This window comes from Camelus bactrianus, chromosome 12 (genome assembly GCF_048773025.1).
Source record: "Camelus bactrianus isolate YW-2024 breed Bactrian camel chromosome 12, ASM4877302v1, whole genome shotgun sequence".
NCBI lineage: Eukaryota > Metazoa > Chordata > Mammalia > Artiodactyla > Camelidae > Camelus > Camelus bactrianus.
The window spans coordinates 60843668-60865168 of NC_133550.1; the positions used below are offsets into that span (position 1 = coordinate 60843668).

The following is a 21501-nucleotide window of genomic DNA, read 5'->3' on the forward strand; positions in this document are numbered from 1 at the left end:
TATTCTACAATTTTGAAATCCCATCTATCCCTTCCCACTCTCCGCCCCCTTGGCAACCACAAGTTTGTATTCTATGTCTATGAGTCTGTTTCTGTTTTGTATTTATGCTCTGTTTGTGTTGTTTGTTTTTTTTAGATTCCACATATGAGCGATCTCATATGGTATTTTTCTTTCTCTTTCTGGCTTACTTCACTTAGAATGACATTCTCCAGGAGCATCCATGTTGCTGCAAATGGCGTTATGTTGTCGGTTTTTATGGCTGAGTAGTATTCCATTGTATAAATATACTACATCTTCTTTATCCAGTCATCTGTTGATGGACATTTAGGCTGTCTCCATGTCTTGGGTATTGTAAATAGTGCAGGTGTCATCCTGAAGTAGGGTTTCTTCTGGATATATGCCCAGGAGCGGGATTCCTGGGTCATATGTTAAGTCTATTCCTAGCCTTTTGAGGAATCTCCATACAGTTTTCCACAGTGGCTGCACCAAACTGCATTCCCACCAGCAATGTAGGAGGGTTCCCCTTTCTCCACAGCCTCTCCAGCATTTGTGGTACTGACATATCTTAAACAGCTTCCCAACACTTGCTAATCTCCCCTTTAAACTAAGAGACAGCAGATTTCCAGTAGGCAATGAATTGAAACATTTTGTTTTATTGTATTGCTTTTTATGGTTATCTTCTATTTATAGTGAATACGGAAAGAATACAAAGTTTTTTTTAAATAAAAGTATGTAAACAAAAAAGTAAATTGACTTAAAGAAAAAGATTGAGTAAATAACAAAAATGGTATGCACACAGATCATTAAAAACATGTGTGAGTGAGCTTGGGTCTGATGATCTCAGGACTGAGAAGATTTGTGTCCCAGAACATATAGCATCATATGGCAGGAAGTAGGAAGACCAGAAAATTAAGCTATTCTGTGGTAAGGCTCCATGACTCAGACAACCTCAGGAAAGTGGTGTTCATTTTGGACATAAAAGCAACAGGAATCCTGAGTGAAAGGCAGTAGCCCCCTGGAGAGCAGGACTCTCTTTACTGGGAGCCCGGCACCCCTACTAAAGTGGCTCAACTCCTCTCTAGCCTTTGCTGGTCACCTCCACGTGCACCTACTCCCAGGGCCCGCCCTTTCTCCTTTCCTTCAAATACCCAAGACTGAGAGAAACCTGATTGGCCAGCTCAGGTCCAGCCTCCCTGGTTGGACAGAGCTTCTGTTCTAAGCCATCTCATAGGCTGCTGATGAACCTATGGGTGGGCTTATGTCAGGTGCCCAATCAGCTGCGAGCAGGGCCTATAAATATAGGCACTAAGCTTTCCCACCTTAGAGTTAGCTGGGACCCGGTGGGGGTCCCTGCATTCCAGAGATGTCTAGTCAAGGAGGAAGGTTGTGACAGGCATCATAGGTGTGATCAGTCCCAGAAACAGAAGGAAGAGAAGAGGATGGGGTGGTGGGGAGCACTGAGAAGGAAGAGGCTAGCTGTGGGGCGACAGGCGAGGACTGCCATGTGAGGGGATGAGCCTCTTGCTGGAGCTGGCATGCTGGAACCTAGTGGATCTCGCCCCTCCAGTCTTGACTTCACAGAAGTCAAGGTGCCAGAGGTGCTCCTGTGAGGTGGATGATGCCCCCTGCATGAAGGCAGCTGGATGCAGGGAGCCCAGGCAAGGTGATGCCAGGTAATTCATTAATTCACTCATGGAATATGATGGGATGCCAGGTGCACTGTGTCAAGTACAGTGAATGGAGCTGCCATCTGGAGGTGGTGTGCCAGCCCCAGAGCTGCAGAAGAGACCCTTCCAGTGGAGGGTGGAGCAGGAGGGGCCCAAGGGTGGGCTCCCTGTGACAGCATCAGGACCCACCACTAGGAGGGGTTTACAGCAGATCTTATGAATTTTTGAAGTCATTGTGCAAAGATCTGGCCAGTGTCCACTTTGCTGGGACATTTGTATCCATACTTGGGCCACAGTCTTAAGGATGCTATAGCCAAGCAATCCGAAGTCATGAGAGACCCCAAAGGGGAAGTGACAGGGCCACTTTGTCCAGCCAACCTGTAACCCTGAGAGTCTGTCCCTCCAGCACTGAATCTCAAAGTTTGGGCATATTAATGAAGGCAGTGTTTCCCTCCAAGGGAAGCAGAACTGACACGAAGGATAAGGGGAGTTTGTCACCTGGATGAGGGAGGAGCATGTGCCAAGGTGTGGGGGAATGAGGGAGCTCCTAGTGGCTCAGTAGGACCATTGGGAGGGTTCCAGAAGGGAACGTCCCAACATGACGCAGGAGGGGCAAGGGGCAGACCAAGAAGTGGTGATGAGGACAGTGGGGAAACTGTAGCGGGTTTTAAACCAGGAGCAGCATAGCCCTATTTTGTGTTTTGGAAAGAGGACTGAGGTTGTCCTGTGGAGTGTGGGTGGGAGTGGGGATGACTGGGGCAGGAAGCCCAGAGGAGGCTGGGGGGGGAAGACCTCTGGAACCACGAGAACTCACCCTGAAAAGTAGCTGCGGGCTGGAGAGGAAGGATGCTTCAGAGGCAAAACCCATTAGACTCCATGATTGACAAGGGAGTGGGAGAGTCAAAGCGCCCCGCCCCCCACAGTTCCTCGCTTGGGCAGTAGAACCAGGGAGCAGCAACTGAGATTTGAAAGTGAACAGCCGAGTGTGCAGGGCTGGGCGAGGGCCCTCGGGCAGAGATGTCCAGGGGATAGCTGGACACCGAGGGTCTCAGCAGTGGATAAGCCTCGAAAGAAAGTCCTCAGCTGGGCCTGGTGCCACAATGGACGGCCACCTGCTTCCCACCCCTGGCCATCTGTCTACACCGAGCGAGCTGGGTCCTGATCCTGGAGCTCTTGGAGGGACAGGTAGGCATCAGTGTTCAGGGTCAGGCAGGAGGTGGGGGGTCTGACTTGGCCTTGCCCAGGAGGGCTGGCCCAGGGGAAGCCGACCCTCTCCCTCGGGCCGGGAGGGGGCTCCTCCTCTCCTGCCTCTCCCAGCGCTTGCTCCAGGGCTGACTGCAGATCCACCAGGTCAGGGGCTCCTGGGGTGGGAGGCCTCAGCGGTTGGGGGCCCCAGTCTCCAGGGACTCCCTTCTGCGGGGAGGATGGCAGCCTCTCTTCACCAGCCCCAGAGCCCCCCAGGGCAGTGTTCGGGCGGCCTGGGCCACCGAGGAGAGTGGGGGAGAAGAGCAGCAGGTCGTCCCCAGGGGGTAAGGTACAGTAGGCATCGTCCTCCCCGGGCAGAGGCAGCAGGGGTGGGAGGAGAGACCCCTCAGGTGCCCGGGGCCCCCCCTCATCGGCCTCCTCCGTGCAGGGGTCATAGGTGAAGTACACCTGGCAGGCTTCGATCTCCAGAGCGTCTGGAAGGTGGAAGAAGAAGTAGCCCTGGTTGGTGAAGCAGCTGGTCACCGAGTGGCCACTGGTCTCGGGCGAGGATGGCGAGCCCTTGTCCTGCTGCAGCAGGAGCAGCTGCATGGCCTTGGTGTCCCTGTCCAGCACCTCCAGTGGGGAGATCTCAGGCGCCAGGCCGCTGGGGCTGAAGGAGGAGGAGGGGAAGGGCGAAGAGAGCCACTTCTGCCAGGGGAGAGAGCAGCGGGAGAGTGAGTGAGCCACCTCCTCCAGACTCAACAAAGCTCCTAACTCCTCCTCCTTCAGCAGTCTGCTCAGGACTGCCCCCTCTGGGAAGCCCTCTCTGATTGTACCTCCCACCTCCCAAACACACACATGCACCCTCTGCCCACTGGTATGGGGAGCCCTCTGCGTCAGCGCAGCGGGTGTGCTTGCTTCGCAGCCCCAGCACAGGCCCTCCTGGTTCTCTGTAGGTGCTCAGGATATATGTTGGTTCCATGTGTGACTGTTTATTGAGCGGTTACCGTGAGCCTAGTGCTACTCGAGGTCCCGGGGACACAGCAATGCAAAGGATCCTCAGTGTCTGGTGGGGACTAGCGCAAGTGTGTGAATCAACCAGCCACTGCCAGAGCAGAAGGGGCCCCGAGAACACATCACAGATGCATTAGAGTTGCCCAGAGAGGACCTGTGCCCTGGCCCTGATCACACAACCAACAGGCTCCCCACTACCCATAGAACCACCTCTGGTGGGGAGCTAATGGTCCCCCTAATTGATCTCTCCCTCCCATTGCCCTGCAGCCCCCCACTTCCCACAGTCTCCATCTACAGAGAAGAAAGCTCCCATCAGAGCACTTCTGAGTTGCTCCAGAGTCCAGAGGGCCCTGGTATGGAGTGCGGAGACCCAGGTTCCAGCCTTGGCCCTGGTACTAGCTGTGTGACCCTGGACCAGCCACTGTACCTCTCTGAGCCTCAATTCCACAACAGTTAGCTGCCTCTTTTCCTGACTTCCTCACTGTGGGCCAGCAGAGAAATGTTAAATAAGAAAATGAAGGTGGAAGCACCCGACACAGGTAAGATGCAGACTACCCTCAAGGCAGTGTGATGGGGCCTCAGGTGGGTGTGCTTGAGAATCCCAACATCCCTCAGTCCTGGGAGCCCTCAGCATCTGGACTGTGGTCTCCAGAGCACAGGGACCAGGCCTGATGGGCTCCCCCTGCACTCTTGTGAGCAGCACAGGGTCTTGGGCCCAGGCAATATATTGCAGAGGAATTAATGGACCAGAAGAGAAACTTCCTGGTCCTCCCTCCCCCAGGTGAGTTCCCAAGGCTGAGCCACACAACGCAGTCTACCCCCTTCCCCAAACCAGGAGATCATGTTACAGGAGAAAAGGCCAAGAGAGGGACAGCGAGGGCAAACTAAGGATGGGAAGGGAGGACAGCAGGCTAGGAAGAGAGGGAAAGAGCCAGGTCGGTTGGGGATCCAGCACTGGAAAGGGCAGTGGAGAGCCCGGCCAGGCAGCAGTGCTGAGCAGCGGGCCTGTGGCCAGCACTGGTGCCCCGGGGGGCTCTGGCATAGAGAGAGAGGAACGGCCTCTCAGCAAGATGCAGAGCAGAGTGTGGGGTCCCTCTTGGTGCCAGCTCCCACCCCTAGTCACATCATGTATCCCCAGGGCCTCCTCTGGCTACCCCGTCCACACAGCAGGCCCCGGCCAGGCATCTAGACTGGGGATGGTCTCATGGGAAGATGGAGTGGTTCACAGCTCTCTACCAAGGACCCAAGTCCCACCCCAAAATGTCTGAAGCCCATAGATTCAGAAAGACTTCAAAACTGGAGGAGGTCTGAGGCTGCATCGAGTCCCAGCCTCCAACCAATTCCAATGTAGGAATCCCTTCCGCCATGTTTCTGACACGTAGTCAGCCAAGGCTGACATGAGTTCCTCTGTTGATGGGGAGCTCACTGCTTTTAGGGCTAAAGGAGGAATTTTAAGGAGATATAGTCCCCCACATGAAGAGTACTGTAGGGAAGATGTCCCCAATCTTGGGAGTTTTCCAAAAAATTCCAGAAGGGGCCCTGATCTGCCCCAATAGAGAACTCCCAAGCCAGCCCCTGACTGCTCTGGCCCAGCATGGCTTTCCAGCTCCCCAGTGTTCCTCCTGACCTCCCTCCACCAAACCCAATCTAGGGAGCCTAGCGTTGGGGTGGGGTGGCAGCAGCAGCCCACCACATCCCCCTTCCCCCCTGAAGCTTCCTTCCTGAAGCCTGTGTGGGCTGAGGGAGGGGAGATGATTGAACTTTAGATGGCGTTCACAGCTTTTTGACATACCGTCGTGTGCTTCTCAAATGAATCTGTGTTTTGGAACTAGAAGCGACTAAAAACTTGCTAGCACCCGTGATAAGTTGCAGACCCTGACCAGGAAGTTTTTGCAAGGGCAGGGAAAGCCCTAGCCCCACAGAGCTAGCTGGTCTGCACAGGGAGACGGGTGAGGAGAACTTAGACCTGGCAAATCCTGCTCCAACCGCAGACTGGTGACAATAACGCTAGCCAGAGCTTCGTGAACACTTACTGTGTGCCAAGCAATGTCTCAGGACCATACGCATAGTAACACTATTTCCCCCCACCCTCCATTTTACAAGGGAGGAAACTGAGACACAGAGAGGTTCTATAACTAGCCCAAGGCCACACAGCTGGGAAGTGGTGCAGCCAGGATTAAAACCCAGGCAGTCGGGTTCAGAGGGGAGCTGCCATTCAGCCTGAGAAGATGGTGCCAGAGCTGGGGAAGAGGGCCCGTGCCCACCCAGGAGGCAGCCCATTTCACATTTCTTCTCCCACAAAGTGTAAAACCTGCTATTCCTGTACCACCTCCCCATCTAGAACGCACCACTGCCCACCCTCTGGCCAGCCCGTGTCAGCTGCCTGCCCTGTCCTCCCCCTCCAGACTCCTACCTGGAAGTCTCCTCCATGCTCTGAGCTCAGCTGGGAAAAGAACTCCGAAGGGTCTGGGATGTGACACTTCAGAACCTTCTTCAGCCTGGGCAGGGGAGAGGAAGGGAGAGAAGGAGGGTGAGAACAGAAAGGGGCCTCAGTGTCCTGCCATCGGCCGGCAGCTCTGAGGGTGGGGCATGGAGCTGCTCCACACTCATTCATTTATTTTGTCGATATTGATTGCGTGCCCCATAAGGGAGGGTACTGTGCTGAGTGCTGGGGATGCAAGAATGAGTGACAGAGAAGGTCCCTGATCTTAAGGAGCTGACCATTCTCATGGGGAGCCAGACAATGAACCAAGTGTGCAACATTACCATTCATTCTGTGGAGACAGAGAGTAGGATGCTACACAACAGAAGGATGTGGGAGTTGGGGACCACACAAGCCAGAGCGGTAGGGAACAAAGATGGCTGGAGCAGAGTGAACGAGGAGGAGGGAGGTAGGAGAGATGCCAGATTGTGGGCCTCCTGGTCAGGATTGCCATGGACAGTGGTTCAAGATGTGCACTGCCCAAGCGCACTTTTGGGGGGCTTTGTTTTGTTTTGTTTTGGGGAGGGGTGAGGGGAGGTGGTGGTAAATGGAGGCTGAATTACAGCCCATGCTCTGCTTGCCAAGCTGAGTGCCCCAGTATCTCAATGCACCTGCCTCAAGATGTATGCCACAGCCTCAAGGCCCCTAGAAAACCTGGCTACTGCCCAGATGTCTAGGCTCAGGTCCTGCACTCTTTTCAGGTCTCTGGCCACAGCCGCATCCCTGCACTTTCAGTTCCTGGAATGCTCCTCCCTTGTTCCCACGTAGGTCTTTGCACAAGCTATTTTCTCTGCCGGGGATGCGCTCCCCATCCCTTCCCGGCCTGGTTCGCTCCTCCTCCAGGTTTCACTGGAATCATCACTTCTTGGGGAAGCTTCTCTCAGCCACCCCTTAGCTGAGGCTCCTCTCCCTGCTGTCTGCTTCCAATACATCTGGTCCCTTCCTTCCTTCACCATCCTAATCACATGTGTCTTTATAAATGTGAATGATTAATAAGTATCTGCCTTCCCCCACGGGACTGTGTCCATCAAGATGGGACCACATGCCTGCGGTGGCCCTTGTGTTCTCAGCGCTCAGCTCCGTATCTGGCCCTCAGCAAAGGAAAGAATAAACAAATGAATGCCCAGACCCATGAAGACCACCCCCTCACACACACACACAGGCACTTGGTTTGCGCGCGCACACGCACACACACACACACGTGTGCACACACACATACTCAGGTCCTGATGCTCTGGGCAGGGCCCCCTTGGGGGTCTCCCTCACCCTGCTCCCCTCAGTCTGGTTCCATGGGTTTCCATCTTTGGGGGAAAGGCCAGGTGTTAGGCAGAGAGGACTCATGGGAGGGCAGAGGGAGCACTGGGGTGTCAGAGCAGGGGGCTCAGTCCAGAACCTGACCTGGCGAGGGGGATGCATGTCAGACAGGAGCGTGAAGGCTGGGGGTGTGGGGGCAGCACTCTTACCATGGCCCGATATACTGGCAGTTGGCCAGAAAGTAAACCAGGAAGACAAAACCAAAGGCACTGCCCAGGCCTAAGATGACGTGGCTGAGCCAAGGAAGGGGCGGTGTCTTCTTCCCAGGTGCTGCCAGAGGTGGGAGGAGAAGAGGGACAGGGTTTAGAGACGTGCCCCTATTCACTCTGGGTCCCTCCAGCAACCCCCCACCCACGACCAGGTGCTGAGGGACAGGCCGACCTCTGACCCCAGGCTTTCACAGGGTCCCTGATTGTCCGGCAAACCTGCTACGTCCCCAACCGACATAGGGCATCACAAGCCTTCATCACAGCAGCCCTGCCTTGGTAGCAGGGAACCCACTTTACAGATGAGGAAACTGAGGCGAAAGCAGCCCACCCCTAACGCTGGCAGAAAAGCAAGAGTTTGAGGTCTCAGGGTGGAGAGAGTGAAAAGAGCCTCTCTGGCCTCCCCATGAACTCACAAGGCCAATGGCAAGTGCCACCCCCTCACTGAGCCCATTTCCATCTGTAAAATATGTCCCTGTGGCCCACCCTGCAGAGTCACATTGAGGGAGATAATGATGGCAGATGGGCATCTTACCCACATCCCAAGCCTCCCCCACCAGCTGCCCCCCAGCCACTGTCTCCTGCCAGCGCTCCGTCCCCACCCCCGCTCCCCACCAGTACCTGCCGGCCTCGTCCTGAAGGCCAGGGCTTGGCTCCAGGGGCTCCAAGAATTGTAGTTGCCTCGGGTGGACCTGACCCGCACCTGAAGCTCATACGGAGTGTCTGGAGTGAGTGTCTCCAGGAAGATCCATTGCTGGTTCTGCCTGAGGGTCAGCAGCTCGGCCTTCTGGGGCAGAGACAGGGCTGTCAGACGCAAGAGGTCCCCACTACCCACCTTGCCTCCTATGGCCAGGCTGGTTGAGGGGCTCAGCAAAGCAGCACCTTCCTTTCTCTCCTCCAGCCAGGCGCTCTCTACTGCCCCACCCCCATCCTATAGAAAGGCTCTCCGGCTCCTCAGTTGCTGGGGCCCAAATTCCAGGGTGAGTCTAAGCCTCTCCTTCCCACTCACCACCCCCGCCCGACTGCATCCAAAGCCATCTGCCAATCATCTGCTTCCACCTGCAGAACCAATTCTGGACCTTTCCCTTTTCTTTCCTCTCCTTTCCTGTCCAGGTCTGAGCTCCCACCATCTCTGGACCCCATACAGTCTCCCTGCTTCCACTGCGCTCAGCTACACTCTGTTCTCCGCTGGACCAGAAAGAGGAATTTCCCATAGATCTCTCCCACCTCGGTGTCAGCCTTCTTGCTTTTTTCTGGTGCCCTAAACACATAGGCTGTATCTTGCCTTTGCAATGGCTGTTTCCTCTGCTTGGAAGACCCACCCCAGATCCTCACAGGGTCTGCTCTTCTTGACCCCCAGATCTCAGAAAAGCCTTCCCCGGTCACCCAAGTCTGAAGTAGCCTGGCCCAGTCCCTCTCAGCTGCCTTTTCACATTGAATTTTCTTGACAGCACATATCAACATCCCATAGTCTCCTGTTTCTGGGTGCCGGCTGTCTGCCGGCATCCCCCATGTGAGTTTCCTGAGAGCAGGCAGTTGTCAGGCCCAGCATCCAGCACATAGTAGGTCCTCAGTGAATGTTTGTTGAGTGAGTGAGTGAGGGAATAAAGGGACGAGTGAGTAAGTGCCCAGCCCCCATGGACTTGGACTATGATGGATTTGAAGAAGGAAAGGTGGCTGCCCAGGGCCTCCCAAATCTCTAGGGAGGGCAGTCACTGCCTCTTGGCTCTGTAACTCTTGCCTGAAATCTGCCACCAGCTGGACCCCTGAGGTGTCAGGGGACACATGGAGGGAGGCCGAGGATGGGGGCAGGCAGTACAGAGGAGCGGCAGGGGTTGCTTGGGGGCTGCTATGACTTTGCTGAGATGAAGGACGGACAGAGTCACCAGGACAGGAAGGAGGAATCAGGGCAGGTCGGGATGGGACCAATACTCACCTCCCAGCCTTGACCCGGGGACCTCTTCTGGGCCTCAAACTCTACATAGCTTTCAATGTAGTGGGAGATCTGGGAGATGTTCCAGGTTATGTTGCAACTGTGGGTCCCTATATGGACAACTTGAAGGGAGTTGGGGGGCATCAGGCGAACTGGAGACAAGAAATAAGAAAAAGGGATCCAGATGCTGAGAAAGCCCGGGCATGCTCGCACCCTCACCTTTGCACCTGTGTTCCCCTCTCCCTTGTGCCCGTCCCCCAGAAATGGGCAGGTCCCTGCTCAAGCATCGCTTATTCAGAGAAGCCTTCCCCGACCACCCACCACTCTCTGTCCCCCTCACCTATTCTCTTTTTCTTCCTAGAACTTATCACCACCGGACATATTAAATCTCTACTTCTGGACCTTTGTTCATTTTCTGTCTCCTCAACCAGACTGTGAGCTCACTGAGGGCTTGGACTCGATTCTCCCGTGTAGTCTTGGTGCCTGGAACATTAGGTGGCACTTAAGAGGCACTTGATTAAATATCTGCTGAACGGATGAATCAAGGCAGCCTTTCTCAGCACTCGGAACCAATGTGAGAATTTTACTTGGATAGTCTCGTTTATTTAATTTTATTTTATTTCATCTGTCTTATATGATCATACGATTGTATGATTCTGAAGTTAAGTTGTCCTAAGTTCTTATAATTCTGAGACTCTGTAGAGCTACATAGCTAATAAGAAGCACACGTTTGCTGAGCATGTGCTAAGAGGATTCTGTGTCTTGGCTTATAGACTCCTTACAACAACCATGGGTAACTGGTTATCCCCACTTTACAGATGAGGAAAACAGAGGCTCAGGTATGTTAAATGATCTGTCAGTCAGATCACACTCAATTAAGGCAGGGCTGCATTTAGAACCCTACCTGGATCTCATCCTCTGCCCGCTCTCTTTCCTAGAGATGGCCCCCAAGATCGGGGTGGGAAAAGCTGAGGGTGGGGCAAGGCCCTCAGTCATTCAGCAAACCTTCAGAGAGTACTGCCCTGATGAGGCCTGGTTCTGAGTACTCGGAACAGAGACATAGGGATGGGACAGCAGAGGCTCTTCCCTCAGGGAACCACACAGCCCAATGAGGGAGACAGACTCATAATCAGGCAGCAAAGACCCAGGACATAAACACCCTGGGCTAGGGCTAGGGGAGTCTGGGAAAGCCTCCTGGAGGAGGTGACTTCACTGAACCTCAAAGGGTGAGTGGCAGGTGAGAAGAGCTTTCTAAGCAGTGGGACCAGCACGTGCAAAGGCTGAGAGGCATGGATAAGCAAGTTGAGTTCAGAGAGCTGGCCTTTGGTGTGGCAGGAATAGAGGCCACGAGAGGAGGCGGGCTGGAGAGGGAAGCCAGGCAGGGTCCTGAGGGGCCTTGAACACCCAGGGTAAGGAGCTGGGACTTCATCCCAAAGACAGTGAGCTGGTCAGATGTGGGCGTGGAAGCTGACTGGCAGGGTGATCCCAGAGCAGGAGACAGGGAGGGAGGAGCCCACCCCAGCCCCACCCTGGATGCCTCACTCACGGTTGTCAAAGGGCTTGAAGTCCTGGGTCATCACCGTCCTCCACTTCTCCCCTTCACGGCATATCACTTTCAAGCTGGTGATCTCAACTACGGTCACTTTCTGAGACTGCAAGGGAAGGAGGGCAGGGATGGAGCTGCCAGCAGCTGGAGTAGGGAGGGGGAGACTGTTGCGATGAGGACTAGGAGACAGGACCCAACTGCAATGAAGATGGAGCCCCTCCCCATGCCCCACCACTAAGGTGGGGCTCTGCAGACTTTCTGTAAAGGGTCAGATAGCAAATTTTTTTGTCTTTTCAGGCCGTATGGTCTCTGTCACAACTATTCAACTTTGTCATCGTCATTGTCGTGTGAAAACAGCCATAAAAAACATGTAAGCAAATGGGCATGGCTGTGTGCCAATAAAACTTTATTTATAAAAATTAGCAGAAGGCTGGATTTGGCCCATGGACCATAGTAGTTTGTTAACCCCTGATCTCAAGTGAAGTGAGCTGCCTTGGGAGAGAGGGAGTTTTCCATCACAAGAGGTGTGCAAGCAGGATGAGGCCCCACGAGGGTGCTGGTCCGGACTTGGACTTGTGTAATAGCTTTGAGTGTGAAAGCTTCCCCTCCCCCATCTCTCTCCAGTCCCAAACCCTGACTTTTCTGGAAAGAAATGGGCAGAGCATCTCCTGTGGGCAGGCACTGCTCCAGGGCCTTAGCCACTTCTCTGGCTGACTCTCACAGCTGTCCAGCCCCACACTGCAGGTGAGAAACCTGAGGCTTGGGTGGGTCAAGGGACTTGCCCAGAGTCACACATCTGGACAGCAGGGGAGTCTGGATTCAAACTCAGGCCTCTGCATCCACAGTCCCACAGACAGACTGCAACCCAGGCTGTGGGCTGCCGAGTGAACAGCTCGCAGTGGCCTTCTCTCAGTGCAGAGGGCAGCCCTGCGGCCCGCAGGAGGAAAGTCTGGTGCAGGCCCTGTCAGCATCTGCGTTCTGGGGTCTGGGGTGCTGTTTTCAGGTCCAGGACCCCAGGCACCATCCCTCTGACCTACTGCGGGCCCCTCTATGAACAAACCTTGAACCTGATCATCAGCGTTCCTGGAGCTGAGAACAATTGCTCCCTCTCCAAGCCAAGGACCCTGCCCTGGCCTTCCTCTAACTACAGTGAGGGGCCAGATAATAATAGCATTTTCCCAGATAATAATAGTATTATCATATTATTATTACTACTACTGTTGTTGTTGTTGTTTTAAAGATGCCAATAATACATTCTGCTGAGCGCTGACTGCGCCAGGCACTCTGCTAAGCCCTTCACATGTGTTATCTCCTTTAATTCTCTCAACACTGTATGAGACAGACACTATTACCCTTCTCAGCCTACAGCTGAAGAGACAAAGCACAGAGAGGCTGAGGGACTTGCCTAAGGCCACACAGCTAAGTGAGGCAGGGAGCTGAAGCCAGACTATCTGCAGAGTTCAGGGGGATGGGCACAGCAATCTGTTTTGAAGGGCTCTGCCTTTATTAGCTACAATATGTCAGCCCATCTCCACATTCTCCTGCCCCTTGAGAATGCATGTAACCTGATGATGGTTGGACAAGGTGGGCTGGGCGTCCTTGGTGCCCATCACTGCCAAGAAGGGTTTGCTGGATAATAAATCCTAGCTCTGCCACTCTCTGTCTACGTGACTCGGGCAGGGGCCATGCCTCTCTGAGCCTCGGTTTCCTCATTGGTAAGAAGGGAGCAGCGCTGGTTCCCACCACCGGGGATCGTGTCAAGTGTATGTGCTCTGCTCTGGGTGGCATTCTAAGTACTTGACCCTCAGAACAACCCACAAGGAAGGCACCATTGTTATTCCCTTTTACAGAAGGGAAAACTGAGACTCAGAAGCTGCCCAGTGTCACCCAGTGGGTGTACGAGGGAGCCAGGGCTGGAACCCAGACCGCCCGGCTCTGCAGTCCACACTCAAACCCACACCACCCTGCACTTGCCCACCTCGGGAGGAGTCAGGTGTGGTGGTTATTATTATTAGGAGGCATTCTCCCGACTTGATAAGGAGCACAGGAATGTCCCAGGATCCACAAAGTACGGGGGACACAGCAGGAGCAGAGGCAGAGTGGCCGATGTCCCATGTCCCTTGGAACTCTCAGTCCCCTGGGTCAGACCTACTTTTTCCCTTGGAAGCTGCCCTCCTCCCTCTGCCTCTCCAGCCCCGGGATGCCCACTCTGCGGCAGCCTGCAGCCACTGGGGGCTTCTCCCCTGGAGGGCACCCCTTTGCTCCTGCTGGCCTGGCCACCAGGGCCTCTCCCTCAGTGATACTCACATCTGGGGGTCCAAGTATCAGGTTACATGCCCAGGATCCCGGCCTCACTGGGAGCAACTCACAGGATTTGTTCCACCGCCTTTAAAGACAAAAGAACTCCCCTTAGAGGAAAAACAGGGACCCCCTCCCCAGAGCTGGCCCTTGGGATTGTCCCCGGGCAGTGTGACTAGTCTGTGCCAGGTTACCCCCCGACCTGCACCACCTCCCGTCATGGGCACCTTTTCCTGCCCTCCCCATCCCAGCCAGTCCCTACAGCATCTAAAGTGATTTTCTACAAACGAGGACTTCAGGACACTTGGTCCTCCCCACCTAAATCCCTCCAAAGTCTTCCCATAAGGTGTAGGGTGAAGGCAACCCTTGACTGGGCCTTCAGAGCCCCATGGAATCACCACCCACTTGGGAACCAGTGTCAAAGCCCAAAGCCTCCTTTGCTGGCTGCCACCAAGTGTTTCCATCACGGCGACCCTTCACTGATTCCCTCCCAGCCTGAAGGTTCCAACCACTCCCTGGTCCTCTGTCCCCACAGGTGCTTTAGGGGTCTCTCAAAATCCCAGGTTACTCAAATAGCTTGGGGAGCCCCATCTCCCCCACCTCCACCTCCGCTTCTAAAATCAAGTCCAGCGTTGGCATAGCAGGCGTGCGACCCAAAGTAATCCAGCTCTTGTGCAGTCCCTCCACTGCAGCCTGGACCCCATGCCCCACTGCCACCCAGGCTCCAGGAGTCTAAACATCTGATCCACAATTTGTTCCAGACTCCTGATACCAAGAGTCTGTGGGTCCTATTGCCCAAGATTCTCAAAGCGCAGAGTTCTTGGAGTCTGAGAGCTAGGATTTCAAGAGTCTAAAAGTCAGTGATTACAAGATCCCACATGCACCATTTATACGGCTGGGCGTGGATGTAGCAGGATGTGGCCTGCAGGCCCCTGTCTTGGCTCCAGACGCAGGAGATATTGGCTCTCGAATTGTAGAAGCAGGTGAGCTTGGAAGTGTCTGCTGGCAAGACGAGGGGTGCGTGGCTGGCTGCAGGGTGCCCATGGCCCTCTGGGGCTTGTCCGCCACTCCTGCTCCTACCAGATGAGGAGGCGGGCAATCCTGGCAGGCAGAAAAGGGGTTAGTGGACCCATTTCAGAGAGGACAAAACTGAGCCCCGGAGCCTGCAAGGACCCCCAGGAAGGTCGAGGCAGGGCAAGGACAGGAAGACAGTGTCTTCCTGAGGCTTGGAGAGGCTTATGGGTGCAGCGGGGGCAGGATGGAGGGACGAGGAAGAAGGTGGTTACCTGATCTCTGGTCCCATTGCCCCCATCTCCCTCCTCCCCTGCCTTCTGCCCCAGCCAAGGGAGCTTCTGCCAAGAGGCAGGGGTCTCAGAAGTTCTAGAAGGGTCTTGGCCTCCTCCCTGAGGGAAAGCACAGCTGTCCAGATGCCAGTGTTCTCACCATTCACTGCTGTAGATGCCCGAGGGATGACCAGGGGCAAGAGGAGGACAAGGAGGAACAGACACCAGGACCCAGTAGGAGCTGCCATCACATCCACGGGTGGGAGCTGGGGAAGGAAGCCCTGGATGGAGGAAGAAAGGGAGAGAGCACAAGTGAACACCCAGCCATATCGTCACCCACCCAAGAGACAGGCTAAACCCTGCCCTCTCAGGGTACACGCATCTGTTCCCCACCACACTGACATAGCCCAGCCTCAGGGCCTTTGCACCTGCTGGTCCTTTTACTCCATGCATAAGCTCATTCCCTTCCTTCAGAGGTTTGGGGACCCATGTTGTCATTGCTGAAAGCTCTCTAAGCAGGCCAACCCCTTGTTCAGAAGTGGGGAAAACTGAAGCCCAGAAAGAGGAAAAATTTGCTTATGTCCATATAGGGAGGCCAGCACTGAGCTGGAATTAAAACTCACCTCCTCTCTACCTGGAAGCCCCGCTCACCACACCAAAACCATTTGTTAAGAGGTTCCTCTATACCAGGCTCTATTTTAAACTCTTTAACTACAGCACTAAGAACATCTACTGGAGATGCTCTTATTACCCCTATTTTCAAATGAGGAAACTGAGACACAGAGAGGTGAAGCATATTACCCAAGGTCACACAGCTGATAAAAGGCAGATATGGAATCTGAACCAGGGTAGACTGCCTGCAGCCCAGGCCGGGGCTTCGCCTCCTGTAACTTCTCTGGCTGCATCTTCCCACCCACTGAGATGGTCCACACCATCAATAAACATGTGTTGATTACCTCGTAACAATACTCGTGGGGGGTACTGAGCACTCATGCTGGGCCAAACACATCACGTCTATGAGCTCATCTAATCTGCCCAGCAGCTGGGGGTGGGCACTTGTACCGTCCCCTTACACAGATGAGGAGACCAAGGCTCCTGCCGTTAACCTGCCCAAAGTCACATGGCAGAAGAGGCAGAGATGGGATTCCATCCCCGGGCTCCACTCCAAGGCTGTTTCCTTACATCACTCTACCCTGCCCAGACCCTGTCCCAGGCACTGGTCCCAGAGGTAAGGCCCACAGCCTCTTTGCCCTGAGGAGTCAGGGCCCAGGAGGAGCACAGGCCAACTGGTGGGTACCTGACCTGGGTGTGGAAAGGAGCCCAGAGAGGTTCCTGGGTGGGGGCTCCTCCTTGCCCAGGCCACCATCCCCACAGGAGGGTACACACCCAGGGCAGGGCTGGCTGCATCTTTCTTTGGACCCTCCAACCCTCTATAGCACAGAGCACAGGACTGAGACCCCAAATGGTGCAAAGCCCAGGAAAGGGGCTCCCAGAAAACCCCCTATGCCTCTTACCTTCTCCATCATGGCCCTGGGGCAGGCCTACTGTTGATCCAGACCCCAGCCAGCTGGGCCACACCATGCCCAGGACAGGACCTGGCCCAGAGCCTCGGGGTGAGAGGAATAAGGCTGGGGGCATGGGTGTGCAAGATCACAGGAAAGTCAGAGCCAAAGTATAGTCCCAGCCAGCAAGTTGGGCAGGAGAAGCTGCATTGTTTAGAAAGAGTTCCCCGCCACCCAGAGCCAGAAGGGAGCAGCACCCTACACCAAGAGGACCAAGAGCACAGAGGATGCGGGGGGCAGGGCAGGAGGGCTGCTGGCAGTCTCTGAGGCTGCACCCTCCTGCAGAGGAGGAAACTGAGTCTCAGGTCGGTTAAGGAACCTGCTCAAGGTCACAGAACAAGGAAGAGGCCCAGCCCCAGAGAGGGCAAGTCGGACCTTTGAGTCCCCAGCACCCTCGATACTGCGTTCTCATACACACCCATGAGTGTGTGCCCTGCCCTTCACGACTGCAGACCCGTGCACACTCATTGACTCATTACATCCCCACAGCAGCCCTAGGAGTGTGTGTTATCATCCCCATTTGATAGATGCCAAGACTGACACTCAGAGCTGCCCAAGGGGCTGAACTCCCCAGGTCATCTGATGTCAAGTTAGAAAAAGAGGATGGTGATGGTGATGATGGTGGTGATGGTGATGATGGTGATGGTGGTGAAGACGATGGTGGTGATGATGACTAATCTCTCATTCTGCCCGGCACTGTCATTAGCATTTTGCAGATATTACCTCATTTAATGTTCACAGCCACCCTATGAGTAGGTACTATTATGACTTCTTTTCTCAGATGAGAAAACTGAAGCACACGTAAGCATCTTGAGTAGAGCTAAGATCTGAACCCAGTCAGTTGTAGCCTGAGGCCCTGCCGAGGCTGACGTCGTGCGATGTGGGGTACACGGGATTGGGAGGATGTGAAGCAGGGGCTCAGTTGTAGCCTGAGACACATCCCACATGACTTGACCTTGATCCCATCTCCCCTCGTCCTCTTCGACCATCCCCCCGCCAACACACACACAATGGGCTCCCTCTTGCTGTTCAAGTCTGGGGGCATCTCCCTAGCTGGGCATGGGATGTTGGTTGTGGGGAAGGGAAGGAGACCTTTGGGGATGGCTCCACCTCTTAGGTCTTCCAAACCCAGTTAAGGCTGGAGGCCCCCCATCCCCAGGAATGGAGGGAGAGCCTGACCTGGGGGCAGCCCCAGAGATGGAGTCCCATCCCCTCCAGCAGCACCTGGAGATGCTACTGACCTGCCCAGTCACACAGCCAAGTACAGGACAAAGCTGGACTTGAACCCAGGGGTGTGACCTCCAGCCAAGGGCTCCCAGAAACCTCCCAGCCCACCCACTTCATAGCCAGGTCTCAGAGGAGCCCCTCTCTCCTCCCTCACCCCACAGCCCCCTAAGTGTACTTTCCACAGGGTGTACACTCTGCAGACATCAGGAGGTTGCCCGCATCTTTCCCACCCACATCCCAGCGCCCTCTCTGGGCACTCAGCTCATTTAAGGCTCAGCTGGCCTTCCGCCTCCCAGTCCTCCCACCTCCTTCTCCCCTCCTGGGCTGGGAGGCCCAGCAAAGGGCCTGGGGAAGCCCCTCATCCCAGAGCAGCCCCCAGCCTCCCATGGGGAGAGCTGGGAAAGAAGGGAGGCTTAGGACCAGGGACCAGCTTTTTCTCAAGCAGTCATGAGAGCAGAGCCTTCCTCGCCCCTGGGGGGGGGGGGGGGATTCTAATATAAACTTGAGAGTGAGGCCAGGAGATGGGAGTTCAGGCAGAAACTGCTGGAGCATCTGAGTCAGAGCTGAAAATCATCCCCGTGACCTTCACTTCCAGCCCTGTGGCTGGTAGCAAGGGCCAGGACGGAGCCCTGGGGGAACCATGGGAGCCGGCAGGGGCAGCGGGAGGGCAAGGTGGGACGTTACCTGGCTGAGACATGGGGCTGCGGGGCACTCTTCCTGCTTCTCTCTGCTGCTGGGACCTCAGCCATCTCCCCAGGGCCCAGCTCTGGCTCCCTCGGCCCAGATAGTAGACGGCTGATGGGGCCAGACGGTAAAGACTAAAACCCCAGGGCCAGCCTACTTCCTGTGTAGAGGATGGAGGGGCAAGGCCTGGGCTGGGGAGGCGGGGGAGATCTGGCTGGTTAGAAAGCCTGAAACTCCCGTAGCACCAGGGCCCAGATAAAGATCTCCCTCCTCCGCTGGGGGGTTCAGGCGGGTCGGGGGGGAGCACCGTGGGTGTGGCGGCAGCGGGCGCACGTGTACACACTCACACACATGCCATCACTCCCAAATAGATGCTTTGCTGCACACAGGAGCCCATCATGGCAAGGCCCCTACTTTTTCCTCCCACCTTACTCCCACCCCAGCTCACAGGCCACCTCAAACCTCTGACACCTTCATCGGTCACACACACACACCCAGGAACATGCAGGCCTCCCACAAACGTTTCTCTTTAGGTGTACCCCAGTCATGGGATAAGACACCCCATCTCTCTGAGACTTCCCTTTTCATCCAGCCTTCCAGGATGCCCCTTACTCAGTTTAGCACTAAGAGGTAACAATTTTGAGGGGCTTTGCAAACAATTTGATGGCCACTTATTGAACATTCTAGAACCCTCCTCTTCCCCTCAAGCCATGGTTTATAATTCCTTTTTTCCTCCGTGCTGGGGAGGGGAGATAGGTTCAGGGCTTTTGGAGGGGGAGGTAATTACGTTTTTTTTTTTTTTTTTTTGATGGAAGTACTGGGGATTGAACACAGGACCTTGTGCATGCTGAGCACACACTCTACCACTGAGCTGTATTCTCCCCCGACTTTTTTTTAAATGATGAAACGTTACAGAACCCTCTTGGAAAGATGCACGTCTATTCATGCTCAGTGTCACAGACCCAGGAACTCTGAAATTAGTGTCAGAAGCAGCAGCTCTGCTGTCTCCCCATTTTAAACTCTCTGCTCCGGGGCGGAGGGGGTGGCAGGGTTGGGGGGTCCTTGTGAGCAGCTGTCTCTTTCAAAGAAGAGAATGGGGCGAGCAGGAGGGGCCGCAGGAAGAGCCGCTCCGCAGAACTTTTTGTCCGCAGAGAAGTGAGAAAACAGAATTGAAGACCTCGAGGGGAGAATCAGGCCACCCCCTTCTGAGCGGGAGGGCAGTGTTGCCAAGAAAAGACAGATCTGATTCGAGGCCGTTTGAAAGCTGAGTGACAAGCCTCCCTGTGCTTCAGTGTCCACGCCTGTAGAATGAGGGGCAACAGCTCCTGTTGGGATGTTCGGAGGAGCAAACAGCCTTACAGGTGGAAAGTGCCTCGCCTGGGGAACACGCATGCGCAGTAGGCTCGCAATACCGCCCCCCCCACCCCCTCCGCAGCAAGGCTTTCTGACTGCAGGAGAGGGTAGCAAACGCAAGCACCCCAAAGATGAGGATAATAGCTGTGAGTTATTAAGCCTAGAATCATTCTGGAAGCTTCTCAAGAAACAAGAAATGCTGGTTCTCCCAGGGAGGAAAACCAGGTAAGGAAAGGGTAGGAAGACCATTTTGGTTTTTGTTTGTTTTTGTTTTTGTTTTTGTTTTGCTATAGACCCTTTTATACTGCATGTAGGTATTTCCTGCCCGAAAACATGTGAATTCAGTTAAAATTTTAAAAAACACATATAAAGAAGAAATACATCCCCCAGGTGAAGACAGACATCGTGGGCCCAGCTTGCAACGGTTCTGTCCATGGGGTTGGCCTTGGCCTGCCCTGCATGTCCTCCTGGTCCTCCATCCCTCTGCCCTTCTTTCATTCATTCCGCAAACATTTCCTGAGCACCCAGGATGCCCCAGCGGCCAGGTCAGGCAAGGAGGAGCCTGAGGTGACCGATGACGCCAGCCCTGCTGTTATGAGCGGCACACAGGCAGGCTCAGGTGGGACCAGGGGAGGCGGCTGTAACCAGCCACGTGCCCTGGGCGTGGGGGTGTGGCATGTGCAGGGGCAGCCCCCAGACTCGGCATCCCCTGCTTCAGGCCCCGGGGTCTGGGGCTCTGCTTTTGCCAAAGAACTCAGTCCAGGTGGAGAGGCAGGGGGTGGGCCACACAGCCAGAAAAACAGTCCTGCACATTCTTCGCATCCCCCACCTGCAACCTCACAGCTGTGGAGCATGTTGGAGGGGGTGCAGCGTGGTATGAGGGAGCACGGGAATGTGTCCCCTTACCCTGCTGTGCCCTCCCTCCTGGGCATCAGCTAGACACCTTATGCCAACCTCCCTGCTGTCAGGTGCAGCCATGTGACTGAGTCTGGCCAGTGGGATGTGGGTGGAAGTGATATAGTTTGCTTCCAGGCCGAAAAAAACCTCACCATTGATCCTCCTCTGTGTCCCTCCCTCACTCCCTCCCTCTTCCTCCCCTCCTTTCTCCTTCCTCTTCCCTTCCTCCCTTCCCCTTCTCTTCCCCTGCAAGAACCCACTGGAGAGATGTGAAGACCTAGGAGCTGGGGGAGCCATGTGAAGGACAGATCTTCAACCCCTCATTCCCTAGACAACCCACACCGGACTGTCACATGAGCAAGAAATATGCTTTTATTGCATGGGGTCTCTGAGATTTGGAAGTTCTTGTTTCCTCAGTTAGTGGGCTTTACCCTAATTTGGAAAGTGTCCACAGGTACCTGAGCTGAATGTTAAAGCCAGGTGAGGAAGGGTGGAAAGGGCCAGCCAGGGACAGGCCCCAGGGCTTGTCAAGTACATTATTCAGCCCCCACCCCAGTCCCACGGCCACCTGCCCCACAACACCGGCCAGTTCCATGGCAGCCCCCTTACTGGCCTCCCTGTTCCCACTCCTGACCCCTCCAGTCTGTTCTCCACTCAGCAGCCAGAATAATCTTTCCCAAACTCAAATCAGGTCATTTCACTGCACCACCCCCTTTAAAACTTTCCAGCAGTTTCCAGTGAATTAAAAATAAAATCCAGGCTCTTAATCGTGGCCTCAAAGTCCTGTGCTCATCTCTGAACCTCCCTCCAGCTTGGGCATTACTGCCGGTCAGCAGACATGCCAAGCTCC

General features: G+C 54.9%; 1 protein-coding gene across 2 annotated transcripts; it reads right to left on the reverse strand.

Moving 5' to 3' along the window:
- Positions 1–633: 633 nt before the first annotated feature.
- Positions 634–18595, reverse strand: IL2RB (interleukin 2 receptor subunit beta). Of its 2 annotated transcripts, none has more exons than XM_045520688.2 (10): positions 18402–18595; positions 15089–15209; positions 14530–14746; positions 13655–13733; positions 11348–11453; positions 9805–9953; positions 8490–8652; positions 7812–7932; positions 6280–6364; positions 634–3560 (listed from the first exon to the last, which is right to left on the reverse strand). In XM_045520688.2, exons 2-10 carry the CDS (start codon positions 15174–15176, stop codon positions 2805–2807), a joined length of 1764 nt encoding a protein of 587 aa, XP_045376644.2. In that variant the 5' UTR covers positions 15177–15209; positions 18402–18595; the 3' UTR covers positions 634–2804. The 2 variants fall into 2 exon arrangements, with proteins under 2 accessions (XP_045376644.2, XP_010958654.2); XM_010960352.3 differs by having other exon boundaries at positions 8490–8655; positions 18402–18593.
- Between the last annotated feature and the right edge of the window lie 2906 nt (positions 18596–21501).